Source organism: Lithobates pipiens, unplaced genomic scaffold, assembly GCF_037356315.1.
Source record: "Lithobates pipiens isolate NorthernLeopardFrog02 unplaced genomic scaffold, aLitPip1_a1.2 Scaffold_8, whole genome shotgun sequence".
Classification (NCBI taxonomy): domain Eukaryota; kingdom Metazoa; phylum Chordata; class Amphibia; order Anura; family Ranidae; genus Lithobates; species Lithobates pipiens.
This window is the reverse complement of record NW_027507903.1, coordinates 575,383,816-575,409,953: the sequence shown is the minus strand read 5'-3', so window position 1 is coordinate 575,409,953 and position 26,138 is coordinate 575,383,816. Positions and strand designations below refer to the sequence as shown.

The window sequence follows — 26,138 nt, the reverse complement described above, 5'->3', positions numbered from 1 at the left end:
CTGCATTCATACGTGCCATCAAATTTTACCAAATTTCCTGTGCCTTTTGTAGCTCACACATCCCCGAAACAACATCAGTGATACACCTCCATGTTTCACAGTAGGAATGGTGTACCTTTCATCATGGGTCTTGTTGACTCCTAATGTAGCGTTTATGGTTGTGGCCAAAGCTCAATTTTGGTCTCATCACTCTGACTTTGTGCCAGAAGGTTTGAGGCTTGTCTCTGTGCTGGTTGGTGTATTGTAAGTGGGATAATTTGTGGCATTTGCATAGTAATGGATTTCTTCTGGCGACTTGACCATGCAGCCCATCTTTCTTCAAGTTAAAGTGGTTGTAAACACTTACAAACCACTTTGACCTACAGGTAAGCCTAGATTGCGGTTTAGGAGATTATTTACCCGAAGACAGCTACCGCTGTCTACGGCGCATGCATGAGTGTTGGCTCCCGTGCGCATTTTGCGGGAGTGACATCATCGCGGCTCCGGCGCAGCGAGACCCGGAAGTCGCTCCGGGATCCATGGCAGCGGCGAAGAGGAAGACTGAGGACCACTTCGGGGGCTTCATTCTCGGGTAAGTTATTCATAATGAGCTAGTCAGTACTAGCTCATTATGCCTTTGCCTTGCAGGGTGTGTTTTTTAAATTTTTATTTTTTTCCTTTACTTCCTTTTTTAATAAATATATAATAATCGCTAATTTCAATAGCTAAAAATTCAGAGCAAATATGTTACTACTGTCAAATGAATAACCTGAATTCCCATGATATTCCAATGATTAAATTTCTATCAAAATGTTTGTTACAGTGTTGTGTGTTTTTTAACCCTGTGCAGGGACACTTTGGGAAAGTAAGCCTGTATTGCTATGATCCGAATAACGATGGTACAGGGGAGATGGTGGCTGTGAAATCTCTCAAGTCCCGGCTGCAGTCCGCAGCTGGAGACCAGCTGGAAAGGAGAAATTAAGATTCTGAAGACCCTTTACCATGAAAACATTGTCAAATACAAGGGACGCTGCAGTGAGCAAGGTATAGCGCATTTCTGAACATAGCAATGTTGCAGTGTTCTATTGATTTCCTTAAAGCTGAATTCCAAGCATAGGTTCAGGTGGAAGTTCACAACAGTTTAGTTTGACTGAATTGTATTTTCATCCAACCCACCAAATAGCGCTGTGCCTCAAATTTGGTTGCTTATGTTTATTAGCATTACATTTCTATAGCAGGGGTGAAATAGGCACTGCAGCCTCTGTAGTATTTGTAGGAAAAACTAAGGTAATTTTAAAGAGGTACTAAAATAAGTAAAGAAGAAGAAAAAAAATCAGGTTCCTGCAAGTTAAAGGGGTTGTAAATTTTACGCGTTTTTCACCTTAATGCATTTTATGCGTTAAGGTGAAAAAGCTTTTGTGATGCACAACCCACCCGCTGTCTCGGGTCCTTATTGGATAGATTGATATCGGGAGCCTATCAAATCCCGTAACATGGAAGCTGGGGGGCGGGGCCGAGTCCCTGCTGTCTGTGTCAATGGACACAACAGCAGGGACTTGGGAGTGTGACTGCACAAGTGCCCCCATGGAAAGCGGTTCTCCGGGGGGACACTCGAGAAGAGGAGGAGCCAGGAGTGGCAGGGGGAGAGAGAATCGGTGGCTGCTCTTTTGCAAAACTCTTGCACAAAGGAGAGGAGTATGACATGTTTGTTATTTAAAAGAAAAAAAAAAAAATGAAGCTTTACAATTACTTTAATGTCACAATGTGCAAGTATGCTTCGCATTTTTGCACGTTGTTAAAGACTTGCCGTAAATGAAGCCCTCCAGTCTTCCTTCCGGGTTCGCGGGCTCTGACCATGTGAATGGCTGAGCTGGGATGATGCCACTACCAGGTATTGTTGCCACGGCACAGCGCTCTGAAGGGACAGCATACTCTGGTATACCGTCTCTTCAGAGAGCAGTGTGCATGTGTTGGAGAGTGCTGCGTTCCCTGTTCAGCTTTTCAATTTGCAGCACTTCCAGGAGAGTTGGATTGCCCCCCCCCCGCAAGCTTTGGTTCCAACCCCTGATCCCTGTGTCACTTCACGACTCAGCTGTACAATAGGGGTCAGAGGAAGAAGCCACTGATTAGTGGGAACTCAATTAGTCCACACTTCTGGAAGTGTTTTGAATACTGAAGAGACTGACCGTGGCTGCAGGTCTGAAACAGAGGCGTAAGAGATACGGGCCACTAGAGGCAAGAGAGGCACTACTTCTCTTGTGGCGCTTCAACTTCCATTTTTTGAATAGCATGACAAGGTCACTTTAAGGTAAGAACCCGATAACTACTGTGGCAGCCACCACAACAAATTCTTTAGCATGCTGAAGGAATTATGACTATTGAGTTACAGCATTTTAATGCAAAACTAGTGATTGAATTGGAACAAAGCATGCTCCTTGTTTATTTGCCGACCAAATTATGGAGGTTTTTGACCTAGCCTGTAAGGTAAGCCATAGATTTGATTTTCTTGGATGCAGGAAAGAAATATTGCTCTTCCCCCGTCCCCCAATCAACGCAGTAAATTCTCCCAGCAGGGAGCCTTCCCGGCTGGTAGAACACGATTGCTATAGGTGTAAAAAATCCAATGAGCTGGTTGTACCCAATTCAATCAATGGATTGACTTTGGTAAAACCAGCCTGTCTAAAGATCAATTTAACCTCCGTTGGTCCCTGCTGAGATTCAATCTGTCTATGGCTGGCTTTAATGATCCAGCTGTATATGGACATTCTATATTTTCAGAAAAAAATGTAGCCTCTTAAAAGGAAGGTGTATATCTACCCAGATAAATGTATTTATTTTGTAGAATCCTGGTGAATGTGGCAACAGCCAGAGAAAACCTTTTTTAATCCTATAGAACTGACATGATTGTGTGTTTTGTTTGCAGGAGATAAGATTGTCCAGCTAATAATGGAGTATGTCCCTCTGGGGAGTCTCCGGGATTACCTACCCAAACACAACGTGAGCCTGGCTCAAATATTACTCTTTGCTCAGCAGATCTGTGAGGTGAGCTCTTGCTCCATCATGTTCTATGGACATCATGTGACTCAGTTAGCCATTATGATGATACATTTCTGTGTGTGTGTCACAGGGGATGGCTTACCTCCACTCTCAGCATTACATACACCGCGATCTTGCAGCACGAAATGTTTTGGTGGAGAATGAGAATGTGGTGAAGATTGGGGACTTTGGACTGGCCAAAGCAGTGCCTGAAGGTCATGAATATTACAGAGTAAGGGAGGACGGTGACAGCCCCGTGTTCTGGTAAGGATCTCCTCATATTACCCAATGCAGAGTTTTGTTTAGCTACAGTATCTCACAAAAGTGAGTACACCCTCACATTTTTGTAAATATTATAGCTTTTCATGTGACAACAGTAGTGAGTGTACAGCTTGTATAACCGTGTAAATTTGCTGTCCCCTCAAAATAAATCAACACACAGCCATTAATGTCTAAACCACTGGTAACAAAAGTGAGTACACCCCTAAGTGAAAATGTCCAATGTGGGCCCAAAGTGTCAATATTTTGTGTGACCACCATTATTTTCCAGCACTGCCTTAACCCCCTTGGGCATGGAGTTCACCAGAGCTTCACAGGTTTCCACTTCAGTCTTCTTCCACTCCTCCATGAGGACATCATAGAGCTGGTGGATATTGGAGACCTTGCGCTCCTCCACCTTCCATTTGAAGATGCCCCACAGATGCTCAATATGGTTTAGGTCTGGAGACATGCTTGGACAGTCCATCACCTTTAAGCTAAGCAAGGCAGTGGTTGTCTTGGAGGTGTATTTGGGGTTGTTACCATGCAGCCCAGTCTCCGAAGGGAGGGGATCATGCTCTGCTTCAGTAGGTCACAGTACATGTTGGCATTCATGGTTCCCTCAATGAACTGTAGCTCCCCAGTGTCGGCAGCACTCGTACAGCCCCAGACCATGACACTCCCACCACCATGCTTGACTGCAGGCAAGACGCACTTGCCTTTGTACTCCTCACCTGGTTGCCGCCACACACTCTTGACACCATCTGAACCAAATAAGTTTATCTTGGTCTCACCAGACCACAGGACATGGTCCCAGTAATCCATATCCTTAGTCTGCTTGTCTTCAGCAAACTGTTTGCGGCTTTCTTGTGCATCATCTTTAGCAGAGACTTCAACAGCTATGTAGAAAAATTTGATGCAGTGAGGGGTGTATGGTCTGAGCACTTACAGGCTGACACCCCCCCCCCCCCCCAACCTCTTGCAGTGATGCTGCTAGCACTTATACATCTATTTCCCAAAGACAGCCTCTGGATATGATGCTGAGCACGTGCACTCAACTTCTTTGGTCGACCATGGCAAGGCCTGTTCTGAGTGGAACCTGTTAAATCGCTGTATGGTCTTGGCCACTGTGCTGCAGCTCAGTTTCAGTCTTGGTAATCTTCTTATAGCCTAGGCCATCTTTGCATAGAGCATCAATTCAGAGAGTTCTTTGCCATGAGATGCCATGTTGAACTTCCAGTGACCAGTGTAAGATTGAGAACACCAAATTGAACACACCTGCTCTTCAGTCACACCTGAGACCTTGTAACACTAACGAGTCACATGACACCGGGGGGAGATGGCTAATTGGGCCAAATTTGGACATTTTCACTTAGGGATGTACTCACTTTTGTTGCCAGCAGTTTGGATATTAATGGTTGTGTGTTATTTTGAGGGGACAGCAAATTTACAATGGTATACAAGCCATATACTCACTACTTTACATTGTAGTAAAGTGTAATTTCTTCAGTGTTGTCGCATGAAAAGATATAAAATATTTACAAAAAAATGTGAGGGGTGTACTCACTTTTGTGAGATACTGTATACTGTATATGGGCAGTATTAAAATAGAAGCATTGAGGGAGATTTACTAAAACTGGAGCCCTCAGAATCTGGTGCAGCTGTGCATGTTAGCTAAAAAAAAAATTCTAATTTCAACTTGTTCACTTAAGCTTTGACAATAAAACCTGGAAGCAGAGTGGCTTCTAAGCAGAGCTGCACCAGATTTTCCACTTGCCAGTTTTAGTAAATCCCACCCCCCCATTGACTGCATTGCAGGTGGAATGTGATTGTGGATGTTCACTGTTTTGAAGGTTGTTTGTCGTAATGTTAAAGACAAATGCAGACTGGTTGGTGAGTTGAGCTATGGAATTGTTTTTTGTCTTGCATAAAGACAAATGCAGACCTCACACAACAGCCAGCCATGTTCTCAGTCCAGCCACACAAGCCCTCCTAGAAGAGAGTTTTGTGCAAACGTGAGATTTTGCTATATTATGCCTATAAACCCCTCTGGGCACTGGTGGTATCTGGAGTAAAACCGTTCTGATTGACTTTGAAAATCAATCTTGTTTGTCTAATCCTTCCCCTGCAATAGACTTGGCCAAGGGTAATCTGTGAAGACCTGTAGATAATCGAGCGACCAGGTTGGACAAGATTAGATACTTTAAAGCTCCGCTCCAGACAAACCACTAAATACACAGATGTTTTTACAAGCCAAATTATTATTTTATTTTTTTTTATATCACAAATACACCTAAAGTGGTTGTAAAGGCACACCTTTTTTTACCTTCATGCATTAAAAAAAAAAAAAAAAAAACTGTGTGCAGTATCCCCCACAGCCCCTCCAAAAATTACCCGAGCCTCCTCTAGATCTAGATTGCCTCTCCAGGACTCACACCCATTTTGGCTTTTGGCCAATGGCTCCCTCTGCTGTCAATCACAGCCAGTGAGCCAATCAGAAGATGGAAGGGTGGGGCAAACCACAGCTCCATGTGTGAATGGACACGCAGAGCTGTGGATCAGGAGTGCACCTGTTCGGGTGCCCCCCTTGCAAGCTGCTTGCTGCGGGGGCACCCTGCAGGAGGGAGGAGTTGGTAGCGCCGGCATGACACCCGAGAAGAGTAGGATTGAGGCTACCCTGTGCAAAACCACTGCACTGAGCAGGTAAGTATAACATGTTATTAAAAAAAAAAAAAAAAAAAAAACTTTAAGAAAAACTTAAATACAGGCTTGAAGTGATCGTACAATCTGATCGTTGGTACACCGTGTTCATCCAAAACATTTTCCGAAGTAACAACGCAAAAAATATTCTCGTACGATATCGTACGTTTTTGTTTATTCGTTAGTTTTTTGCTTGAAAATACAATATAAGTACACTACAACACATGACATCACTTTCAAATTTTTATCCAGTCCTACAAGAATTTTCTCACTTTAGTAACCTCTTCATTTTCGATCTGGAAACTAGCATAAAAAAAAGATCATTCTTCTGATCTCATCGCGTGCACTAGACTTTACAAAAGCAGGAACCTAAAAACTAGCAAACTTTTTAATTCAAAAGCCATATTCCGGTGTCTAGTTTTAGTGAATAAGAAAGCTGTGAGGTTGCTCACTAGGCCATGCTGAAGCCGCTCTATCCATCTTGTTGTTGGTATTTTTACATAGGATGCTCTGATCTGTCTCTATTCTTTCAGGTACGCCCCTGAATGTCTTAAAGAATGTAAGTTCTTCTATGCCTCGGATGTCTGGTCATTTGGGGTGACTCTGTATGAACTTCTGACTCGCTGTGACTCCTATCTTAGCCCCCCGGCTGTGAGTACACCACTTCATCATCACTTCACCTTCACCAGTTCTTTCTTTCCATCTCTGTGCCATGGTGTCATTGATGCCTGCTTACCTTTTTTTTTTTTTTTTTTCCTCTTCTATCCTCCATTCTAGAAATTCATAGAGATGATTGGTGTCACTCAGGGACAGATGACAGTGGTTCGACTGATTGATCTGCTGGATCGAGGTCAAAGGTTGCCATGTCCAAGTGACTGCCCTATGGAGGTAAAACCAAAAATCCCAGCACATTATCATCCATTTGTTTTCTAATAGTCTCTAGAATCTGTGATGGGGGGTAGCTGCACAACTGCGTTCCATGCTAAAATTGAGGTGGAACACTCTCTGCAAAAGGTTCCGGAGAAGCCAAATAAAGAGGCAGCTGCAGTTTGAACATGACAGTTGGCAATCATTCCACATTAATAATTATGCAACCAAAATTAATGTGTGCTGTAAATTGCTTTGGGCTTAAGCAAAATGGCAGAAACGGGAACAATCCAGGAGGCTGCCAATTTTGCTGAAGCCCAAAGCCCCAGCTGTAAATCATAAAGCAGAACTAAATCCATTGATTTACAGGTTTCAAAAAAACTTATTTGATTGCGTCCTCAACCAAACTGTCAACCCATCAAATGGCTGGTGTCATAACTGATCACATGTGCAGCACCATGGCAGTTTCAGATCAAAGAGAAGGCGTTTCCTTGGCTGTAAAGGATAGGAGGGTTTAATTCTGCTTTAAGGCTGTCAGCAGATGGGCCTCTACAGACTCAGTGCATAAAAATGGAGCGCAACTGAGCATGTGCAGAGCAGGGTGAGACAGTGTATTCGATTTTAAACAGTATAGGGGCTTTATTTTTTATGTCCTGCATAGCTATACCTGCAAAAGGGGCCAGCCTGAAGTGATCTAGCAGGATTTAATTTTCTGACTAAAGTTCCACTTTAAGACAAATTGGACCTATAAGCCTTGTTTAGCCTGCTGAATGCTACACATTCAAGTTGATGAGGAAGCGTCAGTAGCCTCTGAAGCATGATCTGAACGTGGATTGGCCTTTAGAGGCAAGGGAAATTTAGACGCATGTCTAAATCTACCCGTACGATAATGATCACACCATTTAGGGCCGCCGAGCAGCACTAGGGTTGTCGGTTTGAATCCCAACCACGGTACTACCTGCCTGGAGTTTGCATGCGCTCCCTGTGTCCATGTGGGTTTCCTCCAGTTACTCCAGTTTCCTCCCACGCTCCAAAGACATGCTGGTAGGTTAACTGCCTCCTATCTAAATTGGCCCTAGTATGTGTATAAATAAGTTGGGGACCTTGGATTGTAAGCTCCTTGATAGCAGGGACTGGTGTGAATGTACAATATGCATGTGTAAAAACACAGTGTAAATTGACAGCACTATAGAAGTACCTGTAATAAATAAGTGCATAAAAAGCCAACCCAACCACTCTGCTCACGTCTGTAACACTCCACCCCACTATTCCTCTTTTGCAGCCAACACCAAACCCCCCAGTGTTGGCTGGTGTCGGAGCTCGGAGGGATCGGTGCACATGTGGCCGTATCCTTATGTTCACATTCTAGCATAAGCCCAGTTCCGATTTGCTCTCTATTTTCACAGTAATTTGCTTCAGCAGCTATAACGGTGTGCACATGCTCAGAATGTTAGTGTATTTATGCAGATTTTAATCCTTTTTTTTTTTTTTTTGTCTCAACAGATTTACAAACTGATGAAGGACTGCTGGGAGACGGAAGCCAATTTCCGGCCCTCATTTCCTAAACTTATCCCCATTCTGAAATCTTTCCATGCCACATACAGCACACCCGCCCCATCTGTGTTCAGTGTGTGCTGATGAAATGGTGCGTATTCCAGGGAATCTGACCTATAGGCTTTACTATACCAAGGCTCATCTTAAAAAAATGACAAATGTATATTGAGAGTAGTGCTAGCGCTCTATGCTAATGTCCCCAAGTGCAACAGATCACTTTTTAGCTTTTCATTTTCCACTTCAGCCCCGGAAGAATTTACCTCCTTCCTGACCAGGCCATTTTTTGCAATATGGAAATGTGTCCCTTTTTAACTGACAATTGCGCGGTCATGCAACATTGTACCCAAACACTTGCGTGCTTTTTTTCCCCACAAATAGAACTTTGTTTTGGTGGTATTTGATCACCTCTGCAGGTTTTTATTTTTTGCACTATAGATAAGAGCAACCATTTTTAAAAGGACACATCCTTTTTTTTTTCTTTTTTTTTTTTTTTTTTTTTTTTTTTTGTTATAATATTCCAATTTTTTTTTAACTTTTCTTTTTTTTTTGCTCAGTTCAGGCGGATATGTATTCTTAAAAAAAAAAAAAATCACAATAGGCGTATATTGAGTGGTTTGCGCAAGTGTTATAGCGTCTACAAAATAGGGGATAGATTTTAGCCATTTTTATTTTTTCCCTACATTTTTTAATTTGCCGTGGCTGTGCATGGCTCTGCCTACACAGCTGCATCCTCCATTCACATGGATCTGTGAACAAAAGATTAAAGCGGCCACCATGGCAGAGAGGACTGTGAAAAGTGTTTTTTTTTTTTTTTTTTTTTTTTTTTGCATACTTGGCACACTTAAATGATTCAGATCATCAAACAGATTTTAATATTGCACGAATATAACCCAAATAAATAAAAAATGCAGTTTTTAAATTTCAAGTATTAAGGGGAAAAAAAGCTGTCTAAACCTGCCTGGCCCGGTGTGGAAAAAGTAATTGCGCCAACCCCCCATTTGTTAAATCATAAATTAACTGTGATTTAACCACATTGTTTGGAAAGCGGAGTTAAATGTCACTTGCCACACCAAGGCCTGATTACTGCCAGACCTTTTGAATCAAGAAATCACTTAAATAGAATCTGTCTGATAAATTGACGCACGCTAAAAGAGCAACACCTGTCACAATCTAAAGAAATTCAAGAACAAGTGAGAAACAAAGTAATTGACATATATCAGTCTGGAAAGTTTTACAAAGCCATTTCTAAGGCTTTTTGACTCCAGTGAACCACGATGAGAGCCATTATCCACAAATGAAGATAACTTGGAACAGTGGTGAACCTTACCAGGAGTGGCTGGCCTTCCAAAATTACTCCAAGAGCGCAGCGACTCATCCAGGAGGTCATAAAAGAACCCACAACAACATCTAAAGAGCTACTTGCCACAGTTAAGGTCCGTGTTCATGATTCAACAATAAGAAAGACTGGGAAAAAATGACATCTATGGGAGGGTTCCAAGGGGAAAGCCACTGCTGATCAAAAAGAACACAAAGGCGCATTTCCCAAAAAACATCTGGATTCTCTCCAAGGCTTTTGGGCAAATATTCTGTGGACTGATGAGACAAAAGTTGAACATTTTTTTGAAGGTTTGTGTCCCGTTACATCTGATGTAAAACTAACACAGCATTTCATAAAAAGATCCTACCAACAGTCGGACATAGTGGTGGTAGTGTGATGGTCTGGGGCTGCTTTACAGCTTCAGGACCTGGACAACTTCTCATAATTGATGGAACCATGAATTCTGAGTTCTACCAGAAAAACCTGAAGAGGAATGTCCAGCCATGAGTTTGTGAGCTCAAGTACACGTGGGTTGTGCAGCAAGACAATGATCCAAAACACACCAAGTCCCCCCTCTGGCTCAAAAACAAAAAAATGAAGGTTTTGGAGTGGCCTAGTCAAAGTAGGGAATTAAATCCATTTGAGATGCTGTGGCATGACCGTTACTTTTCACAGCACTGTAGATATCAATTCAGTACGGCATGTCATTTGTAGTTCATTGATTAGCCTGCAGGAGCCTGTGTATTGCACCCACAATCCACTGATCGCTGCTGCAGTACTTGCTGGTCCCCATGCAAAAAGTTAATGCACATTTTTTTCATTTTCAGTATGGGTACATTAAAAAAAAATTTTTTTTTACATTAATGGAATATCCCCGTAGCCGCCCTGGTGATTATGATTGTCAGATTTTTGTGTCTCAAAGTGGTACAATTGTTTTGCATAGAAATTTTGGTGTTTTTATATTGTAGGCCTGTCATTCTTAGCAATAACACACTTAAATCTGTCCAAACAAGAGTCTTGTAGGTATCCCGGGTATGATAAAGTTCGAAACCCAAAATCATAAATTATAATACAATAAATAACTATAAATTTTAAAATATAATAATTTTCCCATGATTCACGATCGCTCAGTTCATTTATTATATTAATGTGTGTGTGTAAAATTGCATGCAGGGCACTGGGGACAAAAGGGATGTAATCTGTAAGATTACAGTGTACTGTATGTGTTATGAATTTTCTATTTTTTGAATTTACCGCTGGGCTCCGCCCCGTGCGTCGCAATGCTCGCAGGGAACAGAGCTCGGCGCACACAGGCATCGGACAGAGGACACAGTCCACTGACACAGCTAGGGGACATTGCAGGATCCTGGGGACAAGGTAAGTAACCTGCAGCTGGATCCTGCAATGCAATCCCGTGTGTGGCTCGGGGTTACCGCTAATGGTACTGAAATTTAACCCCCCGTGCCACACTCAGGAAAACCGCCAGGGAGGTTAATACCATTCTGTTAGTTTGGATGTCTGTGTACAGTCCTATATCTCTAATAGAACAGTACCTCTGTTGGACAAATCCATTTTTTAGGAAGACCTATAGCAAACATTTCACCTACTTTTTTTTTATTTTTTAAACCTGCTATATGGGAAAAATAGGTTTACTTTAATGTTTAAATGAAGTTTACTGAAGCAGCACATACAGACCTTTATTTCTTGCATGTTACTTTTTAATATGGGGAGCATATAACTCCCTTCCCTTCCTCCCATTTGACCGTATTGGTGATTGGCTATCCCGGCCCCTAGTGATGTCATATGGGAATGAGTTGGTGTCATCAGTTCTGTGTAAGCTCCAAGTCCTAACACAGTAATGAGGTTGCATCTCCAACTGAGATGCAGATAGCAGTAATAACTCAACAGAGGTTCTAATCTCTCCCAATCCAAACCTAGAAAAAAAAAAAAAAAAACATTATGGAGTGAAGTAACCCTTTAACCACTTCAGCTCCGGACCAATAAACACCTTAAGGACCAGAGGTCTTTTTGCAATTTCGCACTGCGCTGCTTTAACTGGTAATTGCGCGGTCATGCAATATTGCACCCAAACGAAATTTGCGTCCTTTTCTTCCCACAAATAGAGCTTTCTTTTGATGGTATTTGATTGCCTCTGCGATTTTTTTTTTTTGCAATATAAATGGAAAAAGAGCGAAAATTTTGAAAAAAAAAGATATTTTCTTCTTTTTGTTATAAGAAAAATCGAATAAACTAAATTTTAGTCATACATTGAGGGCAAAATTTATTCAGCCACATGTCTTTAGTAAAAAAAATGTCAATAAGCGTATATTTTTTGGTTTGCGCAAAAGTTATAGCGTCTACAAACTAGAGTACATTTTCTGGAATTTACACAGCTTTTAATTTATGACTGCCGATCTCATTTCTTGAGGTGCTAAAATGGCAGGGCAGTACAAATCCCCCCCAAATGACCCCATTTTGGAAAGTAGACACCCCAAGGAAATTGCTGATGGGTATGTTGAGCCCATTGAATATTTATTTTTTTTGTCCTAAGGGATTGAATAATGACAAAAAAAAAAAAAAAAAAATTTTTTTACAAAAAGTTGTCACTAAATGATATATTGCTCACACATGCCATGGTTATATGTGAAATGACACCCCAAAATACATTCTGCTGCTTCTCCCGAGTACGGGGATACCACATGTGTGGGACTTTTTGGGAGTCTAGTCGCGCACGGCACCCCGAAAACCAATCACCACCTTCAGGATTTCTAAGGGTGCAAATTTTTGATTTAACTCCTCACTACCTATCACAGTTTCGAAGGCCATAAAATGCCAAAATAGCACAAAACCCCCCCAAATGACCCCATTTTGGAAAGTAGACACCCCAAGCTATTTACTGAGAGGCATGTTGAGTCCATGGAATATTTTATATTTTGCCAAAAGTTGCGGGAATATTACAAACTTTTTTTTTTTTGCACAAAGTTGTCACTAAATGATATATTGCTCACACATGCTATGGGCAGAAGTCAAATTACACCCCAAAATAAATTCTGCTGCTTCTCCCGAGTACGGGGATACCACATGTGGGGGACTTTTTGGGAGCCTAGTTAACTAGCTACCTAGCGACACTAGCGACACTGATGCAGCGTTCAGAAAAATTATCGCTTAGTGACACTGGCAAAAGGGGGTGAAAGGGTTAACTAGCGGAAATCAGGGGGTTAAAACCATTATTGGGTAGTATATCGGGGTACCTAGCGCTATAAAAACCTGGCGGTGAACCTAAAAAAATAACTAGCTACCTAGCGACTGTAGCGACACTAATGCAGCGATCAGAAAAACGATCGCTTAGTGACACTGGCAAAAGGGGGTGAAAGGGTTAACTAGCGGCAATCAGGGGGTTAAAAACATTATTGGGTAGTATATCGGGGTACCTAGCGATATAAAAACCTGGCGGTGAACCTAAAAAAATAACTAGCTACCTAGCGACACTAGCGACACATGCAGCGATCAGAAAAATGATCGCTTAGTGACACTGGCAAAAGGGGGTGAAAGGGTTAACTCTAGGGGCAATCAGGGGGTTAAATCTTTATTGGGGGGTGATAGGGGGCTACCCTGGACCTAACACTAACTGTCCTGACAGTTTTTACTGTCACAACTGACACTGAATGCATTGATCAGTAAAGAAATGATCAATGCAATCAGTGACACTGTGACTGGGGGGGGAGGGGGGGCGGATCGGGGGGCGATCGGGGGGGGGTTTGTGTGCCTGTGTGTACCTACATGTCAGTGTAGTGTTCATGCAGACTTACTTTTACTCTTCTCCTCGTAGTCCGGTCAAAAAGACCGCCCCGAGGAGAATGACATCACTTCCTCCTTCCTGTGTAAACAATACACAGGGGAGGAAGCTTCTCATTGGCCAGGAGCGATCCAGAGGGGGTGGCCGAAAACCAACGGCCATCCCCTCATCACGGAGCGCTCCTGGACCGAATCGGACCGCCGTAACCAGCGGGAGGGGGTCCGATCGGACCCCCCACCCGCTGGAAGGCAATCACGTAGATGTACGTGATTGTGCCTGCCTGTGCCATTGTGCTGACGTACAATGGCAATACGGCGGTCCTCAAGTGGTTAAAGTAAGCCCATCAAAAAATCTGTTCTAAGATTCTTAGAAATGCTGTGTAAATGTTTGCTTTTTTTTATAGCTTAAAGAGGAAGTAAACTCTCTAGTGGGTTTTTCTTTTTTCTTCCTTGCAAAGAAAAGACATAATGTACTAGTATGCATCGAATACTAGTACATTATGTGACACTTGCCTGCAAACAAATAGCCCACGTTGTCCCCGCTGGAGGCCGCATCCACCTTCGCCCATCTTCCTTCAGGGGCTGCAGGCTCAGGTGCATGAACGTAGGAGCCGCCGCGGCGGCGGCCTTTCCTTCAGAGCGCATGCGCCGATATCGTTGGCACAGTAAATATGTCCTGAATGACGCATGTTTAGGAGATATTTACAGTACTTATAGGTAAGCCTAGAATAAGGCTTACTTATAGGTACAAATTACACAAGGAGGCTTACAACCTCTTTAACCACTTGCCGCCCACCCACTGTCAAATGACGGAGGGACGGTGCGGCTCTCGTTCTGGGTGCACATCATATGACATCTCCACCAAATGGCCGCGCCCGCCCCCATTGCTAAGACACGGCACGACTCCGATCGCCGTAAAGAATCACTGACATGGCTCTCTATCCATGTGATCTGCTGTGTCCAATCACAGCCGGTCACATGTAAACACGGAGATGCTGGTAATCGGCTGTCATGGCCTCACACTGACAGTGTGTGGCGAGGAGAGCCGATCAGCAGCATCTCTTCGCAGGGGACAGCAAGAGAGGGCACTGATTACAATAAAGCGGCAGAAGTGCCTGCTATCGGTGCTGCCTATTGGTGCCCATTAGTGCCGCCTCAACAACGCAGCCTCATCGGCACACGTCGGTGAAGGAGAAAAAATTACTTCTTTACAAAATTTACGACAAACTAAGAATTTATTTTTTGACAAAAAAACCAGCAGTGATTAAATATCACCAAAATAAAATGATAAAAATGTCACATGGTTAGTGTTGCATGCCCAGTAACACACCTCCTGTATTAGAGTGCCTACATTCTGGAGTAAGAGGCTACCAAGACGCCTTTTGGATAGCATCATTGTTAATCTGGAGGAGGGTAGTGTTAGATGGACTAGCAGATTTAGATGGACCTGACTATCAAATTGGAGCCAAACTCCAGTTAACACTTTATAAGCAAACCTTTTTTTTTTTTGGGATAAAGGCTTTACATAAATAAAAGCTGATTATTGTATGGACCCCTGTCAGTGCTAGATGATTTGACACATCTCTCTAATTTGATTGCTATATCTACAGGACAGCCTAGTCTGTTGAAAAACAGACTTCCTAGCCAGATCATGTGGTGGAAATAAATGAAGAGTGCCTAAAAAAGAAAACTAATGCAGCCATCACATTTTAAGAATTGATGATCTGCAATGTAACAAATGTTCACCTTTCTGCATGCAGCAATTTGTAAGCTATGTGTACTTGCTCTTTTCTGACCCCATCTTTCTTTTTCTAGCCAAGTTTTGCTCAGATGATGGAATATGCAAGTACTGAACCTGAATCTTTAACGCGACATGCTACTTACAAAGCGTAGGAAATATGCAACGCTGTGCAAGTGTGCAATCTGGCATCCCGTACAATGGACTAATGACTATTGGAGCCAATTTATGAAGACAGCGGTGTACGAATTGCTTTATTTTTATTTTTTTATTTTTTTTGTCACTGGAATAGTGATAACCACTTTACCAATGTAACATATCCCCTCACCCAACCTTGTTCACTGTATCCCATACTGGGTTGTGGCCCAATGAGATCTATTCCATGGGTCGGCCAGACATGTGACTGAACGCTATACGGTGCATATGTTACCAAATTTGAACTTTAGAACTGTGAACTTTTGGAAGTCTTGTTTACTGCTCTGTGGCTAGATGGAGTCGCAGCTTCAGTTTTTTTATTTTTATTTTATTTTAATTTTTTTGCACAGAGATGCAGGTTTATGTTTGCAATGCATGTTAAATGTCTAAAGCAAAATGTATGCTGAAATGCTGGTGCAATAATGCAGTATTTTAAATGACTATATATCTGTTTGTTCTATGATAAATCAACCTGTGGCATTTCGACTGTTGTGAGTCTACAAGAAGCAGCAGGCTCTGCCAGTCATTGGCTTGTAGGCCCAGAAGAGCTAAATTGCCATAGGTTGCTTCTCTTTGCCTTGACCTGTACTTTCCAATGAAGCCTTAACAGCCTGTGAAGGCTATTAGACCCCTAATGTCTCCCCGGCCCTCTGCTGAAGCTGACCAAGAGTAGACTGCTCAGCTGATTACCTAGCCACACTGACAACTCTAGAAGAACCTAGAAGTGCTGAGAGCTGGCTGCATCCAGAGTTCTTCATTGTAGAGCAGATCAGAGAATGTATTTTCTTCCATCGGCTTTCGCTCGCCACCCTGACCATGTTTATTGTGGTCCCGAGCTCCCATGCCAGGGGTATGTAGGCAGCACTGGCCCCGAGCTCCCATGGCAGGCAGCACAGTAGCAAGTGGTTAGCACTTCTACCTGACAGCACTGGGGTTGCTGGTTCCAATCCCAACCACGGCACTACCTGCCTAAAGTTTGCATGTTCTCTCTGTGCCTGCCTGGGTTTCCTTTGGGTACCCCGGTTTCCTCCCACACTCCAAAGACATGCTGGTAGGTTAATTGGCTCCTGTCTGAATTGGCCCTTGTATGTATGAATGTGAGTTAGGGACCTTAGAGTGTAAGCTCCTTGAGGGCAGGGACTGATGTGAATGCATAATCAATATGTAAAGTGTTGCATAAATTGGCGCTATAAAAGTACCTGTAATAAAACAAAAAATAAAATGTGGGTGGCAGAGAGGGTCATCACACATTGATCTAAAGCCGTAGCAGCCAGGAGCTTGTTGTAACCCCTACATTGCCATTACATGCTGTACACGGCATTGGCAGTGAAAGAGTTAAACCGTGCTTTAAGCAGATGTAAAAACACCAGTCATCAATCAATGCAATTGTGTGCGCCTTTTTTACAAAAAAGTATTTTACATGTATTTACTTTAAAGTAGTGCAAGTCCCTTATTTTAATGTTGTGTCAGAATCTTGTATTTCCCTGTACAGCAGCACCCAGACTGGGAGAAGGACGGACGGACAGCACTTGGGGCCAGTCAGTTCTTCTGCAGTGCACAAGGAATATTCTGAAAGGGGGAGAGAGAGAGCAGATTGGGCAAAGGGACTACTCACCATTGCTGCTTCCCCTCCTCCATTCTCTAATCACAGACTTAGGACTTCCTCTCCTCCATTCTCCAATCATAAACTATGGACTTCCTTTCCTTCGTTCTCCAATCAGACTAGAGCCTTCCTTCCTTCCTTCCTTTCTTTCTTCTCCAATTGGACTAGGGATTTCCTTTTCTTCACTCTCCAATCAGACTTCCTTCCTTCCTTCCTTCCTTCCTTCACTCTCCAATGAGTCTATGGACTTACTTCCTTTCCTTCATTCTCCAATCAGACTAGGGACTTCCTTTCCTTCATACCTTTTATTCTCCAACTACAGACTAGGGACAAAGAGGTGACCTGGGTTGTATTAACTGCAGTAAAGTCAGGCTGTGCTATTTGGCAGAGCCGTGTAAATCTCAGGACTAGATGGACAGTAGAAGAGCTCCATTATGTGTAGTTCATCTGTGTATTTAGCAGTTTGCCTGGTGTTCAGCTTTAAGTTGTATAGTAAAAGAAAAATGAACTTGCCTTCAAATAAGTTGCTTATCAGGTATTTTGACACCTTTTGCCCTATGATGTGAATAAACTCCTTTAAACAAAGTGTAAGGAAGCCATGTTTTGTGTATTCCTTGGGGCCATTCTAGTGATACATTTGCAAGTTCTGCTGTTGATGCTAGAAGTACAATCTTCAGGGTTCATGTGTGGGGGGGCTGGATGTGTTTTTTTGTGTTTTTTTCCCTATTGGGTGCACTGAAGGAAGGTGGAGGAGGTGGTTGGCTAAAAGTGATGATGTTCTTAGATCCCATGTTAACACAATTTTAAAGAACATCCATAGCTATTTCATCCATGTCTATGCGGTATAAAGCATCAGTATCTCTAAGAACAAGTACCAAGCGATGAAAGACCACTGATTGGTTCTTCAGTGAGCAGAGAGCCGGCGACTTTCAGTCACCGGCTCTCTGCTCTGTCCTGCCCCTCAAGTGCTCACTGGAGTGCTTGGCTGTGGAGGGGGCTGCTGGGTCAGGCTCTCAGTGGCACACAGAGGATGAGACAGCTGCTATCTGGGTGGATCTCTCCAAAATCTGGACAGGCTGAGTGATGTCGGGTCACAGGAGTGCAGAATGAAGCGCTTTGGGCCCTACTTCTCCAAGTGGATGTAATCCCTCACATATACCCAGTAAAGTGAACAGCCTCAGATAATGCACAGAGATGAAACAAATCCTCCTACAGAAGTTTTACATGTATGTCTGCTGCCTTGCCTTTTCTACACTCTTTAGAAACTGCAGATCGTGTTGGAAATCTTTCTGTTTCAGCAGTGGGTGGCGAGGAAGTATGAGCCGAACACCCCCCTGTTCGGTTCGCACCAGAACCTGTGAACGGACCTAAACTTCGTGTGAACTTTAGAACCCTATTAAAGTCTATGGGACCGTTCAAAATCAAAAGTGCTCATTTTAAAGGCTAATATGCAAGTTATTGTCATACAGTGTTTGGAGACCCGGGTCCTGCCCCAGGGGACATGTATCAATGCAAAAAAAAGTTTTAAAAATGGCAGTTTTTTTCAGGAGCAGTGATTTTAATAATGCTTAAAGTGAAACAATAGTGTAATATTCTTTTAAATTTCATACCTGTGGGGTGTGTATAGTATGCCTGTGAAGGGGCGCATGTTTCCCATGCTTAGAACTGTCTCTGCACAAAGTGTCATTTCTGCAGGAAAAAGTCATTTAAAATCACTCGCGGCTATAATGAATTGTCGGCTCTCCGTAATATAGAGAGTAGTCATTGAAATTCATTGATAAAAAAAATAAACAAAAATGTGGGGTTCCCCCTAATTCAATTACCAGGCCCTTCAGGTCTGGTATGGATATTAAGGGGAACCCCGCTTCAAAAAAAGACGTTGGGTTCCCCCCAAATATCCATACCAGACCCTGTATCCGAGCACACAACCTGGCAGGCCGCAGGAAAAGAGGGGGCGGCCATATATAATAATATATTATAGTGTGTGTGTGTGTGTGTGTGTGTGTGATAGATAATTATATATAATATAGTGTGTGTATTTATTTATTTATTTATATATATATATATATATATACACACACACACCCACCCCACTATATTATCAAAAGTATTGGGTATTTTATATGCACATGAAATTTAATGGCATCCCAGTCTTAGTCTGTAGGGTTCAATGTTGAGTTGGCCCATCCTTTGCAACTATAACAGCTTCAACTCCTCTGGGAAGGCCGTCCACAAGGTGCATTTGTGAAGTCAGGCACTGATGTTGGACGAGAGCCTGGCTTGCAGTCTCCGCTCTAATTCATCCCAAAGGTGTTCTATCGGGTTGAGGTCAGGACTCTGTGCAGGCCAATCCAAGTTTCTCCACCCCAAACTCGTTCATCCATGTCTTTATGGACCTTGCTTTGTGCAATGGTCCAAATAATTTGGTGGAAGGGGGGAATTATGGTGTGGGGTTGTTTTTACAGGGGTTGGGCCCCTTGGTTCCAGTGAAGGGAATGCTTAACCACTTGGGCACTTAAACCCCCACCCCTCCTGCCCAGACCAATTTTTCAGCTTTTAGCGCTGTCACTCTTTGAACGTCAATTGCATGACCACGTAAAACTGTACCCAAATTAAATTTTTATCATCCCCCCCCCCCCCCCCCCCCACAAATAGAGCTAGCTTTCTCTTGGTGGTATTCGATCACCTCTGAGTTTACTTTTTGTTAAAATGTAAAGACCGAAATCAAAAAAAATTAAAAAAAATACAAAATCGTTTTATATTTTGTAAAATTTTGCAAACCGTTCATGTTTCTCCTTCATGGATGTGCGCTGATGGGCATTGATGGGTGGCACTGTTATGCACTGATTGCTGGCACTGTTATGCACTGATTTGTGGCACTGTGGGCATTAGCAGGCGGCACTGGTGGGCACAGATGAGGCAGCTGTGCATCTTCCTCTTTAGGACCGATGTCCCTTGCACAGAAGCCGGGGATCAGCTTTTTTTTTTTCTCAGCGTGAGGAGAGAAAAAAAAAATGATCACCGATCTTCTGTTTACATTACGTGATCAGCTGTCATTGGCTGACAGCTGATCACGTGGTAAGGGGCCAGGATTGGCCCCTTGCTCCGATCTGTGATCACCCAGGTCTCATTGACTTTCGTGATCACAGCACATGCCGTAGGTCTGCGATGTAGCCGTCATTCAGTTATAGCGTGGATCTGAATGGGGATACAGCGGGAGTAAACTGAAAATATTGGAAAGAAAAAATAAAAATAAGCGGAGAACAAAGTATTTTCATGGCTTTGACATAGTAATGTTTACAAAAAGGTACTTTTGAAACATTTTTTTTATTGGTTAACCACCTCAAGACAGTGCACTTACACCCCCTTCCTGACCAGACCAATTTTCAGCCTTCAGCATACACTCACAGTTTGACAATTACTCAGTCATCCAACACTGTACCCATATGAAACTTGCGTCCTTTTTTCCACACAAATAGAGCTTTCTTTTTTTTTTTTTTTGTGCTATACATAAAATAAAATGTAGATTTTGTGAAAATGCCTTTTTCTTTGCTTTTGTCATAAATTTTTGCTAATTAGTAATTTTTCTTCATACATTTTTGGGCAAAAAGTATACTGCTACATATCTTTGGTAAAAATAACCCACATTAGTGTATATTATTTGGTCTTTGTGAAAGTTATAGAGTCTACAAACTATGGTGCTAATCAGTGAAAATTGATCACATCTGATCAGGCCTTCAGTACATCAGGTGTATCATTTCTTGAGACACTAACAAGTCAGGAAAATACAAATACCCCCCAAATTACCCCTTTTTACAAAGTAGACATTCCAAGGTATTAAGTAAGTAGCATGGTGAGTTTTTTTTAAGTTTGTCATTTTTCCCCACAATTCTTTGCAAAATGAAGATTTTTTTTTTTTTTTTTACAAAATTGTCTTATTGGGTTATTTCTCACGCGCAGCATATGCATACAACAAATTACACCCCAAAATACATTCTGCTACTCTTCCCGAGTATGGCGATACCACATGTGTGAGACTTTTACACAGCCTGGCCACATACAGAGCACCAACATTGAAGTAGTACCTTCAGGCATTCTACGAGCAAAAATGACGCATCTCATTTCACAGCCACCTATTACACTTTTGAAGGCCCTGGAGTACCAGGACAATGGAATTGCCCTTTAAATGACCCCATTTTGGAAAGCAAACACCCCAACATATAATCTGTGAGGCATAATGAGTCTTGAAACTTACACAAAGTTGTAAATTTATAAGATATTTCTAACACAGAGCATGTATCTAGCAAAAATTACACCCCAAAACACATTTTGCTACTCCTCCTGAGTAAGGCGATACCACATGTGTAGGACTTTTACACAGCCTGGCCACATAGAGAGGCCGAACATTGAAGTAGTACCTTCAGACATTCTAGGAGCATAAATGACACATCTCATTTCATTCCTACCTATCACACTTTTGAAGGTCCTGGAGCACCACCACAGTGAAATTACCCACAAAATGATCCCATTTTGGAAAGCAAACACCCCAACGTATATTCTATGAGGCATGGGCTGGTGACAGGTACTCGGGTACTCTGATGGCCTGGTGACAGGTACTCGGGTACTCTGATGGCCTGGTGACAGGTACTCGGGTACTCTGATGGCCTGGTGACAGGTACTCGGGTACTCTGATGGCCTGGTGACAGGTACTCGGGTACTCTGATGGCCTGGTGACAGGTACTCGGGTACTCTGGTGGCCTGGTGGCAGGTACTCGGGTACTCTGATGGCCTGGTGGCAGGTACTCGGAAGGGCGGTGATAGGCACTCAGGTACTCATATGGACTGTGACAGGTACTTGGGTACTCTGATGGACTGTGACAGGCAGGTACTCGGGTACTCTGATGGGCTGTGACGGGTACTCGGGTACTCTGATGGACTGTGATGGGTGGTGACAGGTCCTCTTTATTGGGGGGGGGGGGGGAATCAGTGTGATTGGTGTACACTGTAAGCGGTAACGAGATGTTACCGCAATCTCCTCCTCACACACGATCGGTGTGTGAGGAGGAGAACCTGGTAACATCTCGTTACCGCAGTTTGTTTACATTTAGTGATCGGCTGTGAAACGATCACAGCGGATCACGTGGGTAAACAACTGGCCAATGGCTGTATACCAGTGTCGGTGACGAGCAGTGTTCCTGGGAACACGCCGTGCACGCGCGATCAGGCGCCATGCACAGTGGGGGTGTAACTATCTGTGATCGGCTGTGACTTCATTACGGCCGATCACGTGGTAAACAGCCATACCCAATGGCTATTCGCCCCCCTCAGGGGCGAGCGGTGTCTCCGTGACACGCCGCCACCAAAGGAACAGGGATGCGCGTGCACGATCGCGTGCATTCCCTGTTTAAATGGGAGGACGTCATATGACGCCCTCCTGCCACAATAGGTACGCTGCCTGGCTGTCATTTGACAGTCGGCAAGTGGTTAATAAATGTAATCCTCTTCCTGGAATTGGCTGCGCCATCTTTGCTGTTGATTTCTGACTCTCCTATGATGTAATTTCCGCCTTTCCTCGTTTCCCCTGCCGAAATCTCGTACATGCGCAATCGCATGCTATTCAGGCCTCTTTATCGATCGCTGTTACTACGACAAACAAGCTCTGCCATTCATAGTTGCTAGGAAGGCACAGTATGGCAAGCCTCTCTCGTGTGGTGTTTTCAAAGGAAATTACAGACCCGGCACTGGAGAGCGAGAGCAATGACCCTGCTCTCGTGCACATCGCTGAATCAACATCGAGCTAAGATAGAGATAGATATGAGGCTGGAGGGTAGCTACACAGTGATGTGTTTTTTTTTTTTGTTTTTTTTTTTTTACCTTTATGCATAAAAGTAAAAAAAACCCTCTGGCTTTAGAGAGATTTTAACCTCTTCATGACTGCGATTTAGCTGAATGATGGCTACAGCGAGGTCGCACATTGCATATGATGTTCTTCCATGATCAAGATTCCCATGCGCCCCTTGCGGCGTGCATTGGCAGTGATCTGTGATCGCTGCTGTGTCCTCCAGACACAGATGATCCCAGATCTGGTTAAAGAACCAATTACAGCAGCTCTTTACTACCTGATCAGCAGTGTCCAATCACAGCTGATAACTGGCAAATCCTGTTTACACTGTTATCTGCAATCCTCTGTGCTGACAGCGTGAGAGGAGAGCCAATAAGTGGCAATGCATGCAGGGTCATCTACACTGATTATCAGGGCACCAATCATCAGTGTCCTGATTATCGGTGCTGCCAATCAGTGCAGCTTATCAGTGAAGGAGAGAAATTGTACATTTACAAAATTTTATAAAATAAACAATTTTTTCAATATTTTTCTGTCCTTTTTTTTTTTTTTTTTTTTTTTTTTTTTTTTAGCAAAAAAAAAAAAAAAAAAAAACACAGTGGTGATGAAACTCCACCAAAAGAAAGCTCAATCTGTGTAAAAAAAATTAAAATAAATAAATTTAACTTGGGTACAGCAATGCAACACCACGCAACTGTCATTCAAAATGTCACAGTACTGAAAATATTGACCTGGGCAGGAAGGGGGTGAAAGTGCCCACCAGGCAAGTGGTTAAAATACAACATCTCTCTTTTTTTTTTTTTTTTTATACAATTTGTCAACCTCCCCTCAGTGTATCCAGCAATGTGAATGACCTTCGGTCTGGCTCCAGAGACCTTCATTATTTTGGTCCTCCCTGGGTCCATGGACCTCTTTGTTGTAAATACCCTGTTTCCCCTAAAATAAGACCTAGCGTGATTGTCGGTGTTTGCTGCAATATAAGCCCTACCACCCAAATAAGCCCTACTCTGTTTCCTCAAAAATAAGCCCTACCCTGAAAAGAAGACCTACAAGGACTTTAACTAGGGCTTATTTGGGGGGTAGGGCTTTTATTGCAGCTATCACCGACAATCACACTAGGTCTTATTTTAGGGGAAACAGGGTAGTACCAGCTGGGGTGAACATCCATTGCAAATGTGCTCTGCTTGCCCTATTCACTTTTTTTTTAAACTAAGGACATGGATTACCGGAACCATGTCCTGTGGTCTGATGAGACCAAGATAAACTTATTTGGTTCAGATGGTGTCAAGCGTGTGTAGAGGCAACCAGATGAGGAGTACAATGACAAGTGTGTCTTGCCTACAGTCAAGCATGGTGGTGGGGGTGTCATGGTCTGGGGCTCCATGAGTGCTGCCGACACGGGGAAGCTACAGTTCATTGAGGGAACCATGAACAACATGTAATGTGACATACTGGAGCAGAGCATGAACCCTTTGTAGACTGGGCTGCAGGGAAGTGTTCCAACATGATAATGACCTCAAGCACAACTCTAAGACAACCACTTCCTTGCTAAAGAAGCTGAGGGTAAAGGTGATGTACTGGCCAAGCATGTCTCCAGACCTAAACCCTATTAAGCATCTGTGGGTCATCCTCAAACAGAAGGTGGAGGAGCGCAAGGTCTCTTACATCCACCAGCTCTGTGATGTCATCATGGAGGAGTGGAAGAGGACTCCAGTGGCAAACTGGGAAGCTCTGGTGAACACCATGCCCAAGAGGGTTAAGGTAATGCTGGAAAATAATGGTGGCCACATAAAATATTGACACTTTGGACCCAATTTGGACATTTCCACTTAGGGGTGTACTCACTTTTGTTGCCAGTGATTTAGACATTAATGGCTGTGTGTTGAGTTATTTTGAGGAGGACAGCAAATTTACACTGTTATACAAGCTGTACACTCACTACTTCACATTGTAGCAAAGTGTCATTTCTTCAGTGTTGTCACATGAAAATATATAATACAATATTTACAAAAATGTGAGGGGTGTACTCACTTTTTTTGAGATACTGTAGGAAAGTTCAATTTGGCCCGAGCCAAGTGATATAAATTGTAAAATATGGCACCATGACAGCCATGCATTTCAATGAGAAATTCTGAATAAGAACCCAAGCTATCCCAATATGAAAAACTTCTTTGCTCACCCAAATTCCACTTGTTTTACACTAATTGGGCATCCCAAAATACAGGAAAGTTCAATTTGGCCTGAGCCAAGTTATATTAATCATAAAATATGTCACCCTGAAAGCCATGCATTTCTATGGGAAATTCTGAATAAGAAGCCATGCAATTCCTAAATTAAAACCATCTTGGCTCACCCAAATTCCACTTTTTTATACTCATTGGGCATCCTAATATAAAGGAAAGTCCAATTTGGCCCAAGCCAAGTTATATAAACTATGAAATATGGCACCAAACTTGTCACCAATGCATTTCAATGGGAAAATCCCAATAATAAGCCAAGCTATTCCTATATGAAAACCACCCTGGCTCGCCAAAATTCCACTTGTTTTATAGTCATAGTGCCACGTTTGGCGCCATATTTTATGATTTATATCGCTTGGCTCGGGCCAAATTGAACTCCAAAAACAAGTGGCATTTGGGTGAGCCAAGATGGTTTTTGTATAGGAATAGCTTGGCCTCGTATTTGAAATTTCCCATTGAAATGCATGGCTGTCATGGCGCCATATTTTAGGATTTATATCACTTGGCTCGGGCCAAATTGAACTCTAAGAGCCCTTTCACACTGAAAGCGCCCGGGCGTGGGCGGTAAAGTGCAGCTATTTTTAGTGGCGCTTTACGGTAATTTTATCGGTGCTATTCGCCAACTAGAGGGCGGTTTTAACCCCCACTAGCGACCCAAAAAGGGTTAAAACCTGCCTACAAAATGCAGCTGCAGTGACACTTAGCTAGCGCTTCGGCGGCGCTGCCCATTGATTTCAATAGGCAGGGACGCTGCAAAGAAGCTGCTTGCGGGACTTTTTGTGAAGCCCTGCCAGCTCAGCACTTTGGCTTTCACACTGGGATTGCAGCTGAGCCATTTTTGAGGTGCTATTTTTAGCGCTAAAGCGCCTGAAAAAACGCCTCCAGTGTGAAAGGGGTCTTATAGAAGGATGCCCAATTATATGAAAACAAGTCACATGGGTGAGCCAAGATGGTTCTCCTATAGAAAAAGTTATTTATTCGGAATTACCCCTTTAAATACACCTTTAGATAAT

The 26,138-nt window shown here is 43.0% G+C and overlaps 1 protein-coding gene across 1 annotated transcript in view; it reads left to right on the top strand.

Moving 5' to 3' along the window:
- The window catches only part of TYK2 (tyrosine kinase 2), a 114,061-nt gene extending 96,433 nt beyond the window's left edge, over window positions 1-17,628 (top strand). The window contains 8 exon segments of the mRNA XM_077470212.1: window positions 830-916; window positions 918-1,023; window positions 2,903-3,021; window positions 3,107-3,279; window positions 6,507-6,624; window positions 6,751-6,861; window positions 8,344-8,485; window positions 15,323-17,628. Coding sequence (XP_077326338.1) covers window positions 830-916; window positions 918-1,023; window positions 2,903-3,021; window positions 3,107-3,279; window positions 6,507-6,624; window positions 6,751-6,861; window positions 8,344-8,478 — 849 coding nt within the window. The 3' untranslated portion in view covers window positions 8,479-8,485; window positions 15,323-17,628.
- Window positions 17,629-26,138: the final 8,510 nt, after the last annotated feature.